We start from the raw sequence: 19,392 nt of genomic DNA, 5'->3' as shown, positions 1-19,392 counted from the left end.
TGTAAAAAAAATTTAACCAGAGTTAAATTTATAATTTTGTGAAGGAGAATCAAAGGAGAAAATTGGAAAAATGGAATAAGAAATAAAGTTCTTATTTCAAGCTTTTATTGTTAGCAACATTTTCCACGTTTTTATTTGATTAACATAGAAACGTTTTAACCCATTATTTGTATAAAATAACTCCCCCTTCTGAAAGATCAATTTTTCATGAAACCAGCAGTGATCATTTAATACAGGTTTTACTGCAGTTTTATTTTCCCTGGCAGAGTTAAGGCCATCAGACCTTCTCTTTCACTCAACCAGGATCAAAGCACATACAGAAAAATACGCAACAGTAACAAGTATTAACTTACAAATAATAATAATAATAATAATAATAATAATAATAATAATAATAATAATAATAATAATAATAATAATAATAATAATGGGCTAATAAAATACAAGTATTAACTTAAAAAATAATTAATACATATGAATATAATATATTACATAACTAAAGGAATAGTACAATTAGTATAATCAATATGGGTTACATTGAAACATTGACAATTAGTGTTAATGGAGAAAACAAAGTATTGACTATATTTAAAATAATAATAATAATAATAATAATAATAATAATAATAATAATAATAATAATAATAATAATAATAATAATGCAAGACACTCGCACTTTGCGTTTCTGGGGTGTGTCCTTGAGTGCACTGTCCAGTCAGAGCATCTGTTGCCACTTTGGCTGAGAGTGGTACTACCTCCTAAACAGATGTGACGTCAGCAACCTGCTAATCACAATTGTCAGCTTTCTGGCCCACAGACTGTGGCAAAGATAAGATACCTACTCGCTCTCAACGTTCCTATTACTTATTTCACGCGCCAGAAACGGTGGCTTTGGTTATAACCATTCGTAACCGACGCACAGGCATGCATGTTAATGAACAGGATGTGCGGCTGCACGTGTTGGGAGACACGTTCACCTTGGAATAATGAGTGGAGGGGGCGAGATCTGGCGGATATTATAAAAGGGCGAAATTTCAGAAATGATCTGAAAAAAAAATGGAATATCTGTGCGAAGTGTGTGGCCATCAGTTCTCGCTCCACAACAACCTCTTGCGTCACATGCGAATGCAACATGCCGACCGTCATAGGGAGAATGTTGCGGTGCTGTGTTTACAAGGAACAGTGACTTGCATCGCCACACCGAGTCGGTGGAGCTGAACGAAAGATTCAGGTGCGAGATCTGTGACAAGACCTTTTCGCTATGGGATGCACTCCACCATCATCAGTGGAGGAGCCACCGACCTCTGGTGGATGTAAGTAGAACACGACTATCACTAACCAGAATCGTGAGGACGAATGTTGAATTGTTCCAGGGTTAGGGAAATATATATATTATCATTTCCAGGTCCGCACTCCACCCAGACCGAGCGTGATCCAGCAGGCTGCACTACCGACAAAACCGAGCGTGATCCAGCGCTCCCCACCCCGCTCGAATGCTGCAGCAACACCATCGGCACCGATAGCATCGAGTGCCGAAGATAGTTCCTACTTACGGAGTCCGCGTTCAAAAACCGCATCAGGATCTATGCAGCGACCGGCGCTCTTAGAGATGACACAGGTGCTGTACTAGGTAGGCCTAAAATCAAATCACATATCATAAGAAAGTTAGAAGCATTGAATGAATTCCCCTACATTAAATTCAACATATTTTTAGAATGCGAGTTTGAAAGCATAAAAAAGAACGCAAGAAATACAATATTAGATCGAAGAATGACGATGTGTATAAGTAACAAATTTAGGAACGACAATGGGTCGTCAGATCGCGAATATAGGGTAATTCGCTAATTTGAGTAGTGCATGATGAAGGGGGCGGTATTTCATCAAGGTCAAATCGGTGGAGCTGCGTATTAACCGTAGTAACCCTCTCAATGGGTCCGGATTTATCCCCCTCCTCGCGAGATATCGATATAGCAAATCAATCGTAAATGTGCGGAATAGAGACCAGTATTATTTTAAATACAGTATGCCTATATTGACAAACTTTATAGAACGCGATGGCAATCTCGTCCACATGTATGAGAACAGACGGGATCTAGAAGAAAGATATGAGTGGAATATCGAATTTCCGACGAAGGTGGAAGATATTGCAAAATTCGAAAAAAGAAATATCATATCCATCAATGTTTTCGGAATCGATGAAAATGGCGACATTCCCATTAGAAGTATGTGACGAAGAACTGGCGAACTACAGAGACCCACCGTCATTATTGTTACATTTCCAACTTCAATGCGCTCATCGGTCCCTAGCTGACACGTCACAACCATAAACTCGCTGTGTGTAAGAGATGTTTCTCACATTTCGAAAATTGCGAATCGAAACAGCAGAAGAAAGATTGGCAGAACACAAGGACATGTGCGCACAATTCAAAATTGTTTGGTCAATAAAACCAAAGGAGCCATGGAGCGAATCTAAGGAAAATTGGAGGAGCCAACAATTGCGTTTTGTTATATATTGCGACTTTGAAAGTGTCTTGAAACAGGTTCACGGATGTAAGAACAGTTCCACCACGAGCTGGACGCGATCTTATCAGATTCATGAGCCACACAGCTACTGTTATTAGTACTTAATTAAAGATTCCCTAGACGAAGAGTATACGTAACTCAGGCGGTACCGCGGGGAGGGCGCAGGGAAGAAGTTCATGGAATCCATTATAGCGGACGTGCAGAGCAGAAGCGATAGCCTGTACTATATAGCAATCGAAAATCCATGGATCCGCTCACGCCTGAGCAAGAGGTGGAATATGAAAACACGGAAATGTGTTACATAAGTAAGAAAGGAAATTTTACAGACTACAACATAAGATCCGAGATCATTGTCACGTGACCGAAAACACCGCGGTGCAGCATACCATAACTGCAACATAAATTACCAAGATCAGAAATTCGTGCCATGCATACTTCATAATTTATCAAACTATGATGATCACTTTATTGTCAAAGAACTCGAGTTCAATGAAGAGGAAATACCGTGATTCCCAACACGACTGAGAAATATATCTCATTCACAAAATATGTCGGTGTGAACCGAAAGAAGAGAGATGTCATTCAGCTTAGATTTCTAGATTCCTTCCGATTCATGTCTGACAGTTTGGACAAGCTGAAGAACTCTTTGAACAATGCAAGATATATTTTCCTGCGGCGTATTTCCATAGGATTATGTAACGTCCATGCAGGTATTAGATGAGGAAGAACTACCACCAAAAGAAAAGTTTCTGAGTACGTTAACAAGTAGACAAATAGCGGATGAGTCATACCTGCATGCGCAAAGAGTATGGGAAGCCTTTAATGTACACACACTGGGGTAGTATTCGGGTGTGTACTTGCTATGTGACACGCTGCTGCTGACCGACGTGTCCGAAAATTTCCGGAAGATGTATTTGCAATATTATGATCTCGATTGCACGTATTACTACTTTGCACCAAGTCTTGCTTATTCCGCAATGTTCAAATGCACTGAGATACGGTTAGAACTAATGATCGACATTAACATGATCATGATGACGGAGTGGGGGATAAAAGGAGGATTATGCGAGTGCATAAAGAGATTGGAGCAGTCTAATAATATGTAGTCGGAGGATTTCGATGATTTGTCGCCCTATATTATATGGACGCAAACAATCTATATGGGTACGCAATGTGTAAACCCCTTCCGAATGGTGACTTCCAATGGCTTACTGAAGGGGAACTAGACACACTGGACGTCAGGTCAATCTAAGAGGATTCAGAGGTAGGCTATATAATGGAAGTGGATCTTGTAGGCCTATATCCTGAGAAGTTTCACGACTTGCATAGGGAGCTACCGTTCTGTGCTGAAATGGAATGTCCACCAGCGGTAGGTACCCCAAGCTGTTGACTACTCTTCAACCTAAATTTAATTATGTCGCCCAGCACACAACTGTGAAACAGGCAGTAGAAAATGAGTTGAAAATTGTCAAAATTCACAGAACAATTAAATTTAGCCAAACACCATGGATGAAGCCGTACACAGAATTAAATATGCAGTTGAGACAGACGTCCCAGAATAACGCCGTATTCGACAAAATTATGGAAAATGTACGTAAACTTATAGACATATGATTTGTCGCCCTATATTATGTGGACGCAAACAATCTATATGGGTACGCAATGTGTAAACCCCTTCCGTATGGTGTCTTCCAATGGCTTACCGAAGGGGAACTAAACACGCTAGACGTCAGGTCAATCCAAGAGGATTCAGATGTAGGCTACATAATGGAAGTGGATCTTGTAGGCCTATATCCCTAGGAGTTTCACGACTTGCATAAGGACCTACCGTTCTGTGCTGAAATGAAATGTCCACCAGCAGTAGGTACCCCAAGCTGTTGACCACTCTTCAACCTAAATTTAATTATGTCGCCCAGCACACAACTGTGAAACAGGCGGTAGAAAATGAGTCGAAAATTGTCAAAATACACAGAATAATTAAATTTAGGAAAACATCATGGATGAAGCCGTACATAGAATGTAGTTGAGACAGACGTCCCAGAATAATGCCGTATTCGGCAAAATGAAAGAAAATGTACGTAAACGTATAGACATAGGTCTCGTCTCAAGTGGCATGAAAACCGTGAAACTGATTTCAATATCCAGCTTTGTGGACCGTAAGATATTCGTATAAAATCTCATTGCAATCCATCTGCAAAAGACAAAACTCATATTTAACAAGACCACTTACGTGGGAATGAGTATTTTGGACATTTCCAAGATTTGCATGTATAATTTCCAGCATAAAGTCATAAAGGAGTACTATGGGAACAGAGCAGAACTCTGTTACATGGACACAGACAGCTTCGGCTATAGCATTAGAACGGATGCTCTGTACACCGATATGAAGGACTATATAGATTATCTGGACACGAGCAATTATCAGTCCTCCCACCCCTTGCATTCAATTGCGATCAAGATGGTCCTGGGAAAGGTGAAGGACGAGTCAGACGGGGAGAACATTTCTCTTTTCGTCGGTCACCGAGCAAAAATGTATGTCTTGCGCTTCCACAATGCATGTGAAATTAAGAAGTTGAAGGGAATAAAGAAGAATGTGATTCAGGATGAACTTTCCGTCGACGACTACATTTCATGTCTACAAAGCAACATTACGTCATATTCCAATAATAGAACTTTTCGATCCTATAACCGTGTGATACATCCATACGTGTGAACAAAGTTACACTAGACACAAAAGACGATACACGGCATATAATGGAGGATGGGGTAACTACCCTACCAAAAAGGACATTATAAGGCGAAGAAAAGGCCGAGGGAAGAAGATTGAACTGGGGGAGACGGGATGACCGAATTTGTAAAGACATCGGTATTTATGCTCTCAGGACAAACGAGAGCGTGGGTTCAAATCCTATACCCGTCTAAGTTAGTCCCCCCCCCCCGCCATATTACATTGCATGAGCGAACCGACCGAGGTGGCTCATGCGTTCCGCTTGGGACGCGCATTCGAGAGGTCCGTGATTCGATTTCCGGATCAACCAATCTGACTGTGGTTTTTCTCCGTTATTTTCCACAGTTACTTAGGGTCGTATTCATAGACGAGACTTTGGCTGAAGACTTTCCAAAGTTGACTTTCGTAGTAAAGTTTAACTTTGTTAAAAGTCCTATTCATAGACGATACTTTCGGGACTTTGACTTTGACTTTGGTAACTCGAGATTTGACGATCTTGTTCTAATGTTGGCAATCAAAATCACTGCCTTCTAAACAAATTAAATTACGGTAATAGATAGTTGAAATATAGTAGGCGTTGCCACAATCAAAGCCATCTTTTGAGTCACAAATCAATGAAACAATTGAACATCAGTACATGTTAAGCAATTGCCAATCGTCTTGCAGCTTTACAAAAGAATAATATATTCGAGGGCTTAATGTGAAACTAACGCAAGTACAAAAATTGACATTTTTAGAGCTTTACACCAACCGATAATAATTTGTTCTTCTACCTGACCACAAAAACATGATGGTATAGTTTATTTGAAATAGTATTGCCTGTTAAGAATTTTGTTGTGAATAAAACATCTATTGCAGTTACGTTAGTTTCACATTAAGCCCTGAAATTATTTCATTGTAAAATAACTTTGTTGTGAAGATATGGAAGATAAGATTTCACCAAGACAGACTATGAAAGAGACATACAATCCTGCTGACAGTTGGCAGAGTTATTCCCTGTATGTCTGCAGAAACTATTTAAAAATTATCTGAAATCAATATGCAGAAAACATTATTATGACGACCGCAAAGATTATAAATTAACTGCAATTCCAACTGTATAACCTATCCTCTATAGAATTAAATAGTAAGGATGAATATTAAGCTATTAATCCTTACCTATAGCGTAAAATCGCGATGAAATAAGTTGTATTATTTATTGTTGGAACAGATAATCCTCTTTGATTATTCATCAATGAAAGTTGAAACATGACGAGGATATTTAATACTGTCTGTTTATCAAATCTGTACCTTGATTTGAATTTATTATCTAAAATAATACGCTAAGGAATATGAGCAGCTTAAATAATCTCCTAGATGTGTTCAATATTCTCGGCAAATTCAACAATTTCCCAAATATCAGTAATTTTCCTTTTGTCTACAAACGAAAGTCAAAGTCAAAGTCTAGATTTTCGGCGACTTCGAAGTAAAGTCACGATTGAAGTTTACTTTCCATCAAAGTGTCGACTGTGAATAGGAAAATGGTGACTTTGTACCGTCCAAAGTCTCGTCTATGAATACGACCCTTAGGGAAATGCCGGGTTGGAATTTTCATTGCCACGGTCCATTTCACTTTCCCTCCCGTGTATAAAAAGAATTTAGATTTCATATCATTCATCTTCTTCATCTCATTTCATAGACATATTGAGGTCAAAACAGATTCTTTGTCCTCTTACGGGGGGGAGGAGATCCTCTCCGCAACCGTTCCTGGGTTCCCAGCCTTCCGCAATATTTCTGCCAGGATTCTTTCCTTAATAGCACTTCCAAGAGCGCTTCGACAACTTGGAAGGGCCGTTGGAATGGATCCTGCGCTGCTTGGTCACCTTGTCGGTATGAACCTAGGGCGGGGGTAGGGGACCCCCTTTGGGTGAGCGGGTGAGGAATTACATGCGGCCGGTGGGCTGGTACACCTCATCCTCATTCATCTCATAAATTCGGAGAGCACAATAAGCGTCAGTATGGCCGACGTGCAAAGGGTCGTCCCTAATCCGCCCCTAGCCACCGTTACATTTACACAAATTAATTAATAAATTTGTGTGTGTGTAATGCCTACCCACTTCACTTTGCGTGATTCGGGTTCCGCATACTGCAGATAGATGGCAGGACTGTGACCCATTTTCAAGTTGCACACCACTTCGGCGGGCCACGTTATGCATGATGTGTACCTGTGAAAAATTATGTCGTGTACTAGGGTGAGTGTATGTTAAGACGTTCGTGTAAGTGTAATGTAGGGAATGGGTGAGGATGATGTTGAAGGTGAGGAAGGGAGAAGGGGAAAGTCGGTGCCGGCACGTAGCCTACTCTTATCGAATAGCACCAAAGGGGCCGCCAGGCTTAACGTCCCCATTCGATGGACGAATCACTATCAACAGTGACATATGCCTTCCCTTCATATGGACTGCGGAGAGATTTGGGGCTTAACCGATGCATATTGGTGCACAATTTAGTGATTAGAAGTTGTGCACCGCCAAGAGTGGCGCTGTCGTTAAGGCAGTATGTTTACGGTCGAAAATATAAGTGATTGATATTACAATTTTTATAAGTTTTTGAAGGTCGGAATAAACGAGAGCGTGGCGCGAAAGAAAGCGTGCAAAAGAAAGCTGATGGGTCTATTACATGAAATTTAGCTTATGAAACATAATAAAAAAGTTATTTTGGTAGTTATTCAGTACAGATGTTAAATATTGTGCATTGTCAGGTTTAAACTAATTTTAAGAAGAGTATTCACCCGTTCGTTAGTCTGAGCTCTGACTTTATTGTGAAATGTTCGTTTAACATTTTGTGCATTTGACAGTTCATATTTTTAATAAAAACTTCACATTACCATTCCGGGTTCTTTGATATGTCTAAGCGATCGCGAAGCTCAATTTTACAATTTTTTAACAAAAAGTCTCATAGTGATTCTAGCGAGGTTAGAGAACATTTCACATTGCTAAATGTACCAAATGTTTCTTCGTAGCCGAAACATGACGATGTTGTCACAAACGTTCTTCCCGGAACCAATCTCACATCCTTCTGTGAAAACTCAAGTGATGATGATGATAATAATAATAATAATAATAATAATAATAATAATAATAATAATAATAACAATAATAATAATAATAACAATAATAATAATGGTAATAATAACATTAATAATAATACACAAAATTTAAAATACCGATATTGTAAGTTGTAAACAATTTTAATAATGATCCCCCTCCCATGACAAAATTCTGCGTACACCACTGACGCGTTGTCATAATAATCATTATTGTTCTGTGTGCCCACGGCTGCAGGGGTCGGTTTGGTGGACGGGGCTCGCATCCAGGAAGTGGAGAGCTGGTCCTCTGGTGATACGGCGATCTCCTCTGCCTTTCTAAGATGTGTTGCAAGAACTGAAACACACATATATTGAATCATTTCACACGCAATGGTCATTTTTTGTAAATATTTTTTTAAGTAATGTATGTTTACCATGTCCGTCATCCTCCCAAACATTGAACACGTGTAGGAGCACGGTCGCCGATGTTCCGTACACCCAGTCTATTCTGAATGTATTCACGTCTCCACGTGCGAGAATCCGTAGGACTTCTCGCGGTGGTATGTCTCGGGGTGGAAGCTTGACTCCAGCGCACAGCAACCACCGCCACAAGAGCATCTGTATGTCTGTAACAAATTAAAACATGCATATAGGCTGACCAGATTTTTTATGGTCCAGCAGGGGACATCGGCAATTTCAAGAAAAAACCACAAATGCTTACCTAGTCACTCTCCGTCGAAATGTTGCAGATATACATGTAACAGTAGGTAAAATGATAGAATTTTGCACACTAAATGTGTAGAGTATCTTAACTTTTTGATATAAAGGCATAAACACACGTAACTCCTATACATAATTATAGCCACTAAGAATTAAATTTCAGTACTGACACATACATGTAAATCTTCCACATAATATTGTACACACTGAACTCTAACACACATATTTTATAAGTAGGCCTACTTGTCTGAAGAATATATCTTTTTAAAAATCTGTTCATTCCCATACAGCTTCACACTAAGTTCTTCACATGAGACATGAAATTTTGTTTTCACTTGTAACGAAGCTTTAACTGTTTCAATTCTCATTCTTGACTTTTCATCAGTCCAGATTGAGTTCATCGTGGAGAAAAGTCTTTGAATTGATGAATTACTGACTGAAAGACACATGATTAATGACACTATTTTGAGAAGATTTTCAAACGGAATGGATCTTTTTTAATGTTAAAAAACATTATACCACTTTATTGAAACAAAATCGAAACTTCTGGGGACAAAATTAATTTCCGAGGACAAAAAAGGGGACATTTGCTCCCCGGGGACAGCAACTCAAAACCGGGGACTGTCCCCGGAAATCAGGGACGTCTGGTCAGTCTACATGCATAATAGGATCGCTCAGAAACTAACAAATTATAGCACCGTCATTACATACCTCACGCTGGCACCGTGCAAAATCTGGAAAGGTCGGGTCGCACTTGATGACGTTTAAAGACGACTCTCGATCCCGGGACTGCAGCGAGCATTTGATCCATCGCACCTGTGTGTATGGTGCATGGCATCGAGCTCCTCTCAGGTACTCAACACCGCGTATGCGGCAGTGTCTAGTCTAGCCCCTCATACGTCCTGGCGTCCTAAAACATATGTTCGTATTATGCAATACCCCTGTATGCTACAAGAAAACTATTCAGCGGCGATTTTCAGGGGAGGCAAGGGAGGTCCTGGCTCCCCTAATATTTTACCAGAATACAATATAACAGTATTAATTCCAGCTGACTAAGATCACAGATATGTTATAGCAAATGACGGACATTTTTACTTTTGTATTAATTTTACTATTCAATATGACTAACTTGTAAGACGTAAATTACGTCAAGTCAAGCCCCTACAGCCAAGGCTGCGCAGAAGTTTAGTTTCGGGACAAATTGAAGCTTGCGTCCGCCGCCATGTTTTGGGAGAAGCACTGGCTAGCAGACATCACTGTACTATGCAATGTTCAATGTTTAATATATGTTTGGTATATTTGATAAATCAATCTGAATGGATAAATGAAAAAAAATCCTATTAACATTTAAAGCAACCACGTTATGGACATAATGAAGTTTAGTTACCGTTAGTTCGACATGAAACGAAAGAAGACTGCAACAATTTGATACCGTAACCAAAGACGTTATATAATTATTTGACAACATATAGAGTGAACAGAAATACAATTGCATATTGTAGTAATAGTAGTTCAGATGAAAAGGAAATTATTGGTACTAATTCTGCAGTGCTTGGGAGAAGTGACATAAGTCAGTTTCCACAAACCTTTTTTGATAATTTATTGACAACTTACACTGGTTTATGTCGATTTGATTTTTTTCTGTATGAATTATTGTAATGGGAGAAATACTTATGTATTTTTTTTTCCAAGCGAGCAGATGTTCCGTAAGTTGTCAATAAATTATCAAAAAAGGTTTGTGGAAACTGACTTGTGTCACTTTTCCCGAGCACTGCAGAATTATTATTCGTAAAACATTGCCACCTGTGTACGGCAATACATTAGGCCTATATTGTAAACACATGCTTGCTTTGATTTGGACGAGAAACAAACAATTATTATTTTTCTGCTTCCATATCGCATAATATACACCTGTAAAATAAAAACATATATCTAATGTTTTAGTTTGAAATATAAGTAGGCCTACCATTCAGATTCATTAGCTTAATTATTACAGCAGTAGTATAAAATAAACGTCACATATATGAATTACTCAGTCATATCATAGTCTGTACCTCCGATTGAGGTTCTGACTGATTGTATATCTATTATCAAGCAGTACATCTCATTTGACGATATGTGTCAGAGGAAGAACAATTATTTGTATACATCTGAAGTCTGATTAGTGAAATATGTAGCTAATCGGCGATGTATGCATTGGAGGGGGAAAATAATTGGCCACCCTACCTCATCTCCTGGCTTAGTTGCCTCATGAATGGTGCCTTATTGGTGTTACTTATGAGGTTCAAACCTGTCTTCGGACAGTTGAATAAACATCAGTCTAGTACATACATACAGTCACGAAGCTCAATACGTAGGGAATATGCATCCAATGACAGTTGAACTTTAGTTGTTAGACACTAGGATCGCTACTATTGTTCCTAGTACTCTCAGTTGCTAACCGCTTGGAGCATTGTATCGCGAGAAATGCAAAAAATCACCTAAGCTTCGTGACTATATGTATTAGACTGTAGTCATATAATGGAACTCAAGCCTAGTGTATAGAACAAGATATTACCTATTGATTCATTATTATTATTATTATTATTATTATTATTATTATTATTATTATTATTATTATTATTATTATTGTCATTATCATTATTATTAATAAAATTGACTTCGTTAAAAATGTTGTCTTACAACTTTTTTTGTGTATAAAATCATGTTGTACCGGTAACTTTAAGCTGTATGGTGACAGCTGCTTTTTATATTTTTTTAGTTGGTTATTTAACGACGCTATATCAGCTACTAGGTTATTTAGTAGTGCTATCGATCGATCAGAATATTTAATCGATTAACGATAGATTAATTGAGCTTTGATCGATTTGAAAGAAGTTTTAATATACTGTAATACACAATAATATTGTTAAATTTAATTTGTGTTTGGTGATGAGCATGAATATAAAATGTAGTAGGCTATTTATGTATATATTGTATCGTCGTATTACAAAAAAATACTATTTTAGTTAATTACTAACATATTTATTATGTAGATTTATAATTTATTGTGTCAATTCTCCGGGGATTTTTGAGACAAACACAAATAAAAAAGTATGAAGACTCATCTAGTTAATACTGCTTCATTCATGAGTTTAAACATGTGAGTGCACTCACATACTCCGAATTAAGTGCTGCTCTACGTTTAGTAACAATGTTTTCTGCATCACTAAACACGAATATTTTTACGATGAAAGAGTAGTGGAACGGAGAAAAATTCTCCCCGGCACCGGGATTTGAACTCGGGTTTTCAGCTTTAAGTGCTGATGCTTTATCCACTGTATGTAGAGCTAAAAACCCGGGTTCAAATCCCGGTGCCGGAGATAATTTTTCTCCGTTCCACTACTCTTTCATCGTACGATGACGTAGAATATCTGCATGGAAACATCATATGTACTTCGGTACGTTAAAATAATGTATACGAATATATTTTTTTTTCTGTGAAGCACTTCTCCACGATTGTTCAATTTAAATCCAAACATTTCACCGAGTTTACTTCTCATATTCTCATAGACCTATGATGTAATGGAGTTTTCAATTTTTTTTTCACAGACCACAGAAATCTGATTTTTTCCTTTAGCAAACTAAACACACAAGCTTCATTTAGAAACTCAATAAAGAAACTGCAACAGAACAGCAGACTGGCCCCTACTGTAATCGGATTACAACATTTTAGAAAGAGAAGAAGATAGTTAATCTACTTTCTCATATGCACACAGTATAGCCATGGCTAAGGGATGATGGGGGCGAATTCCAGAAGCGTATGTATTTCATATGCTAGGAAGACGAGCTGAGAAACTTAATAAGGATTTCGCATTGTGTTTCAACTTTCAATAGAGGTAGATCAGGTCATTGTCCTATTTGTGCAAAGTTTGCTCTACCTGCTACCTGCTTTGCAGTTACAAAATAACGGTATTATCGTGTTTGAAGTAAGCAATTTCTGAGAGACGAATATTGTCAACCACTCAACACATGACGATACATTTATAACTAGAGCCCGGATGTTTAGGCATTTACAACGTTAAAATAGGCAGGCAAAAAAGGCAATAAAAACGTAAAAAGAAGGCACAATAATCTTTGAAAAAGTCATAATATATTTTAGCAATAAATTTAAATTATATCAACATAACTCACATATTTACTTCCTAGTTGACTTATAAAATACTTTTTTCGTGATTAACTGTCTTTTCACAAACCTTACATAACAAAACTGTTCCATCGGTTGAAAACACATGGGCACCAAATTCACTAACGTAAGCATGAAGTTTACTTATCAATGGTGTACTGAATTTAGGCATTCTAGCTAACCGATCTTATACCTTCTGTCACCCGATAATAACTGACTTTTTCTCACTCAAATTTCTTTCTCCTACAATAATAAACACGTGTAGCACAAAATTGTAACAGTAAGATTTGAAAATATGAAAGCAAACAATTGAAAATGCTATGTGACAACTTCAATGAGAACGAGCTTAATATTTAAAATTATAATTGTTGGTACAATATTATATTTGTAACTGTGGATTGTCGATCATTATTCATATTACATCAATAGTATTAAAGCACGATTATTAACAGATTAAGCACCGAGATAAATTATTTTTATTTACTATTGTTAATAAAGTGAGTCATTGTTTCATATTTAAATGTCATACGCATTACATTACAATTAATTAGAAATAGTGCTTTAAAATGACAAAAAAAGCATTTATTATTGAATTAGTAAGAAAGACCTTAAAAAGGCAAAATAGGCAAAATAAAAATTGTCCCTATCACTTTGATTTACTCCAAATCACGTTTATATGTATGAAAATAATTATTTACTTCCACCCAGTAAAAAAAAGGTATTTTTCCAAACATCCGGGCCCTATTTATAACCTACCTCAGAGTATACCTCGTCAACTTTTCTCTTGCGATCTCCGCTAACAAAATCATCATACACAGCTTTATGTATGGTGTAGTAGTGGTACATTATATTATGTTTTCGTCTTCCTTTTATAATTTTCTGACGTACGAGTATAGGCACTGAGAATGTTCTCCAGGTGCTACAAAAAATAACAGCTTTCCCGTAACATATGAAAAGAACATGGTTTAGTGATCACGTTTCATTTGTTTCACTACGTCCATTATGCACTACAGGTAATTACAACTCAAGAGGCAGGGAATATTGAAGAATTCTGAACATAAGTAATTGATTGACTAGCGGACTTACTCGTGTTAATTATGTAAGTTTGTGCGGCTTACAGCTGTTTCGGTGCTTCATCACACCATCCTCAGAGCCTATGGGATGAAGCACCGAAATAGCTGTAAGCCGCACAAACTTACATAATTAACACGAGTAAGTCCGCTAGTCAATCAATTACTTATATTCAAGTGTTAAAAGTAGTGTACGCAAGATTCAAAATGGATTCTGAACAGTTAACTACAGTAGAGCACTCTACTCCTTTTCCACCGCAACGTATGCAACCCACACTCACTTTGATATATTAAGATATTATCACAGTCTAGTATATACAGTCGCGAAGCTCAATACGTAGTAAATACGCAAACATTAGATAGTTGCTCACCACTAGGATCGCTAATATCGCCTCATTACAGGCAATGCAAAATAGTACCGTCACAGTCTATTGTTTCTAGCACCTTCAAAACTCAAGCTTCGTGACTGTATATAGTAGACTGTGATATTATTTAGAGGTTAGAAATAAATGCAGATTTGTCTCAGTTTCTTCTAGTAGTAGTTCAGTATGTTGCGACCTAATTGATCGGTTTGCGAAGAAAGAGGATCGTCGAGTGAATTTGCAGTACAAATAGGCTATATAATAGTAATAAGCAAGCCCCGGATTCTTAGGTTTGAACCTATTCTGTTGCTATCTCGTTACTCTTGAAATATTACTTTTCTTCTACGTTTTATTAGCAACGAATAACATTCTTAAATTTAATAGCCTATGACCTAATTCTTAGGTTAGGACTTAAAATGGCCTAAAGAGACATAATTCATATTAGGAACGCTACTTAATTTAATAAAGATACACATAATAGACTATTAATATGTATTAATATTGGTAAATAGTTCCATAAAACATTCCATTATCACCACGTGAATCATCAGGCTACTTTTTAGATTTATAATGTTAGGCCTATAATAACGGATATTTGAATGTAACTCTAACAATATTGTAATAAAATATTGAATCGCTTTATAATAAAGTTCATTGTGCCACAATTTACATTATTCTTAACTGATATTCACTTATATAGATCCTTATATACATGGGATCAAAACTTACTATAGGGTTTTTGCTGTAAAATTAATCAGTAAATTACTACAATTTTTATTATAAATAATAAAAAATTGAAATAATATATTAACAGTATGTTGTTTATTTTTACTTTTTCTCCGTAAAATCTTATAAATCCTTAAATATAAAATGTGAAATTCTAAAAAACAAGATCCTAAAACATAGGTTGTTTCTGTTGTTTAGTCAACTGTCCAAGACAGGTTTGAACCTCATCACCAGTAAGGCATCACTCATGAGGCAACTAAGCCAGGAGTTAATGGGATAGGGTGGCCAGTTCCTTTCCCCCGCCATTGCATACATCGCCGATTATCTACATATCCAGTAATCATACTTCAGATGCATACAATTTTTCTTCCTTTGACACATATCGTCAAGTGAGATGTACTGCCTGATAATAGATATACATATCAGCCAGAACCTCAATCAGTTAGTATAATAGAAAAGGTTATATAGTTTCAGTCAACAACTTATCGAAGTGTATAAGTACAGAATTAATTCTGTCACATCACATTAAATTATATATTTCACACATCACATTAAATTATAGATTTCACGAATATTTTCAACTTATATAAAGTCATCTTCAGGTGATAGACACAATAAAAGGAAACAAAATTGAACACAGGTGATATACATTAGGTGAACACGTAATTAAACGTGTATACTCATTATAAGGGAATATTTGTAACGCAGCGATGAGATGGCATCAACGTCTGGATACATCAGCCTCTTACGTGCCATATTTTTGCAACTCATTGCTACGAGCGACTTAGAATGCCAATATCTACATTCCAAAGACTTTGCTTGTTTGAACATTGCATTACTTGTGGATACATTCCGTCGTTTTTAAACTTTTAGATATTTTAAACTTCAATTTTAAATATAGGCATACAATTTGTTATTAGTCACACAATTTTGTTCGCTTTTATTGTGTCTATCACCTGAAGATGACTTTATATAAGTTGAAAATATTCGTGAAATATATAATTTAATGTGATGTGTGAAATATATAATTTAATGTGATGTGACAGAATTCATTCTGTACTTACACACTTCGATAAGTTGCTGACTGAAACCATATAACCTTTTCTATTATAATTCCAACTTATCTGGAACCAAATATGACTTTCAAATCAATCAGTTAGGATGGAATACCTAATTTTAGTTTTTTAAAACTTAACAATTCGGAGCTTGGTAATGGGGTACGTGACAGGCTCTATATTTTGAATACATAAAATGCAAACTCTCATCAGTCACGTCTTGGCTCCCTCAACTTTGAAACCCAACGTCCGCCACTGCAAGTATGTCACACTTAGGTTCTATACATACAGTACCTCTTGTTGGTCTTGAGCACAGGATGGTCCCGCTACGTGCCTGTAGTTGGCACACTCCATTGTTTATGGTAGCCTGGTCCAGCAGTCCGGTTTATATACATTGGGACGGTGAACACTCCTCCCCTCTGATCTTTGATGGTGGAGGCAGCACGTAGCCTCCACATCCGCTGACATCAGCCGCAGCAAGTTTTGAACGTGTCCAGACTGTATATTATTATGTTACGGTCGATAAATTACATTCGCCATATATTTCTTTAATTGTACCGATTCCGTGGAAGCTTGGAAATAATATTATGAAATCGCCATGTTCCCCCAGAGATGTTACGGTCTCTTCTTCGAGCCCCGATAATCGCACGCGTACCAGTCGACCGTCTTGTCTCTCCAAATGAACTGTTTCTGATTTCGATAGTGTCGGATTGTATATCACAATCTTACCTTGATATCGTCTATTGGATGGTCCTTTTCGTGAAGTATGTTCATTGTTCACTGTCGTGGCGATGGCGTTTACTTTCCTCGTCGAGGTAGAATGAATATTTACGTGATTTAGCATTTTTGTCTTCGCAAACAGTTTATTCCCAATATAAAAGTGTGATGGCTCCATGTTACCTCCTAGCGCAGCGGTGACCAAAACTCGAATGGCAGTGATTGTGATTACAGTCGCGCTCAAACCTCCTGACGTTTGCAGGTGTGTCCGCTTATCGGCGATAGCCAATAGAGGCAGTGCTGCGTTGCAATGTATAGCACGCAGACTCGCCGCTTAGAAAGTCACAAAATCAAATAACAAGTGCGCTCGGAAAATTGATATTTATAGGGGCCGTGCATGCATATGTGATGAATGTTTAATGTTTCCCGAACACACAGAAACAAAAATCACATTTTTACCCCCGGTGGTTCCAATTTTATGGATTAATACAATAAACCCCCGATAAGACGCTGTTCAAGGGACCGCGTGTAAATCGCGTATTAACCGGGACCGCGTATTACGCGGATATACTAATTTTGACTTATATACAGTATCTATTAGCATTTTTCTTTATTGAAATACATGATTCGCACCGGGGAAGGACGAAAGAAAAACCTTAAGAGGAAGAGAGAAACGGCGGTATGGAGAACATTCTCCACCTCTTTCAATAGAACATGGTGAGGCTATATCAAATTAAGCCTATCATCCAATTTATTTTATCACTGCGCCTTTGTGTTATTCGACATCTTTATTAATCCTAATAAAACTAAAACTATTAAAAAAACTGATATAAACTCAGCGAGTATGATTATTTACGTCTGACTCAACTAATTTTTCTATATTTTGTGACTTTTAATTAATTTTTTTTAGTTGGTTATTTAACGACGCTGTATCAACTACTAGGTTATTTAGCGTCGATGAGATTGGTGATAGCGAGATGATATTTGGCGAGATGAGGCCGAGGATTCGCCGTAGATTACCTTGCATTCACATTACGGTTGGGGAAAACCTCGGAAAAAACCCAACTAGGTAATCAGCCCAAGCGGGGATCGAACCCGCGCCCGAACGCAACTTCAGACCGGCAGGCAAGCGCCTTAACCGACTGAGCCACGCCGGTGGCTACTTTTAATTTCATTTGATGCAATCTGATGATGATGATGATGATGGTGATGATGATGATGATGATTATTATTATTACTATTATTATTATTATTATTATTATTATTATTATTATTATTATTATTAAGCCTTCTGCATCTCTCTATCAAACCAATCTCAGGTAGAGAGTCGCGCTCCACAGTTTTAAAACTACTGCCGCTGAGAGACAGAGACGGAGAGAGTAGTTGCGACAACGTCGCACTCGCATGTTACTGGCACTCGCGAAACGTCAGGAGGTTTGAGCGCGACTGTACACACGAGAGAGAGTCTAAGAAGTAAGAAGACGGAGGAGAGGTACATGGCATGAAAACTACAACCAGTGGTGGTTCGTGCACTAACATTAAGTTCTTCAATCAACCCCGCGAATAAAAATCGCAAGCTTTACTGTATCAATGTCATTACTATCATCAAGAACCAATTAAAAAATATATATAGACTATATTCTTGTTTTTTTTTTTTTTAATATTCCTCATGAACACAATCAGAAATTTCCTGAATTCTCTTTTGGATATTTAGTCGAGAAATGCGCAGTTTTTCAAAATTAATTAACAACTTTCCATTGGACAAATTATTTCAGCCACCTTGATCATTGTGCTTTTATAAACTCTCCTTTGTTGGAAGGCATAAGAGAACGAGCTATTTCGTTCGCTACTATATTTATGTCATCTTTCTCTTCATGACGATGTTTTAAGACTGATATAAGCTCTTAGAGTTTAATAGCTCTATTCATTACTACACTAGCACGTAACATTCAATCAGTTTCTCTATATTATTATTATTATTATTATTATTATTATTATTATTATTATTATTATTATTATTATTTATTACTACTGCTGCTACTGATAAAGCTATCAGTAATTATTATTATGAGTATGATTATTATTATGAGTATGATTATTATTATTATTATTATTATTATTATTATTATTATTATTATTAAATCAATAACTAGTAAATAACTGATATTAGTCATCAAAGATTTAAAATGGAATTAAAATGGAGATATAGCGTAGTAATTATTTTATCATTCAAGGGAAGACGTAGGCCTATAATATATTGAG

The 19,392-nt window shown here is 37.1% G+C and overlaps 1 protein-coding gene across 3 annotated transcripts; it reads right to left on the bottom strand.

Annotated features, from left to right (window-relative positions):
- Window positions 1-88: 88 nt before the first annotated feature.
- LOC138701966 (uncharacterized) lies at window positions 89-17,332 on the bottom strand. 3 transcript variants are annotated; one of them, XM_069829374.1, is made up of 5 exons: window positions 16,708-17,331; window positions 9,747-9,945; window positions 8,750-8,941; window positions 8,454-8,670; window positions 89-1,636 (listed from the first exon to the last, which is right to left on the bottom strand). In XM_069829374.1, the coding sequence occupies exons 3-5, from the start codon at window positions 8,931-8,933 to the stop codon at window positions 1,627-1,629; spliced, it is 411 nt and encodes a 136-aa protein (XP_069685475.1). In that variant the 5' UTR covers window positions 8,934-8,941; window positions 9,747-9,945; window positions 16,708-17,331; the 3' UTR covers window positions 89-1,626. The 3 variants fall into 3 exon arrangements, with proteins under 3 accessions (XP_069685475.1, XP_069685485.1, XP_069685476.1); XM_069829384.1 differs by having other exon boundaries at window positions 8,517-8,670; XM_069829375.1 differs by lacking the exon at window positions 9,747-9,945 and having other exon boundaries at window positions 16,708-17,332.
- Between the last annotated feature and the right edge of the window lie 2,060 nt (window positions 17,333-19,392).

The sequence above is a fragment of the Periplaneta americana genome, chromosome 1 (genome assembly GCF_040183065.1).
Source record: "Periplaneta americana isolate PAMFEO1 chromosome 1, P.americana_PAMFEO1_priV1, whole genome shotgun sequence".
In the NCBI taxonomy this organism is placed as follows: domain Eukaryota; kingdom Metazoa; phylum Arthropoda; class Insecta; order Blattodea; family Blattidae; genus Periplaneta; species Periplaneta americana.
Note: the sequence above shows the minus strand (reverse complement) of the source record. Positions and strands in the feature narration are given on the sequence as shown.

What these genes read in the sequence shown, in the direction of transcription:
- LOC138701966 (XM_069829375.1), bottom strand. Translation starts at nt 8,933, where the DNA reads ATGCTCTTGTGGCGGTGGTTGCTGTGCGCTGGAGTCAAGCTTCCACCC. An exon ending in TTGGGAGGATGACGGACATG is followed by an intron (nt 8,671 to 8,749) that starts GTAAACATACAT and finishes TGTGTGTTTCAG; the next exon opens with TTCTTGCAACACATCTTAGA.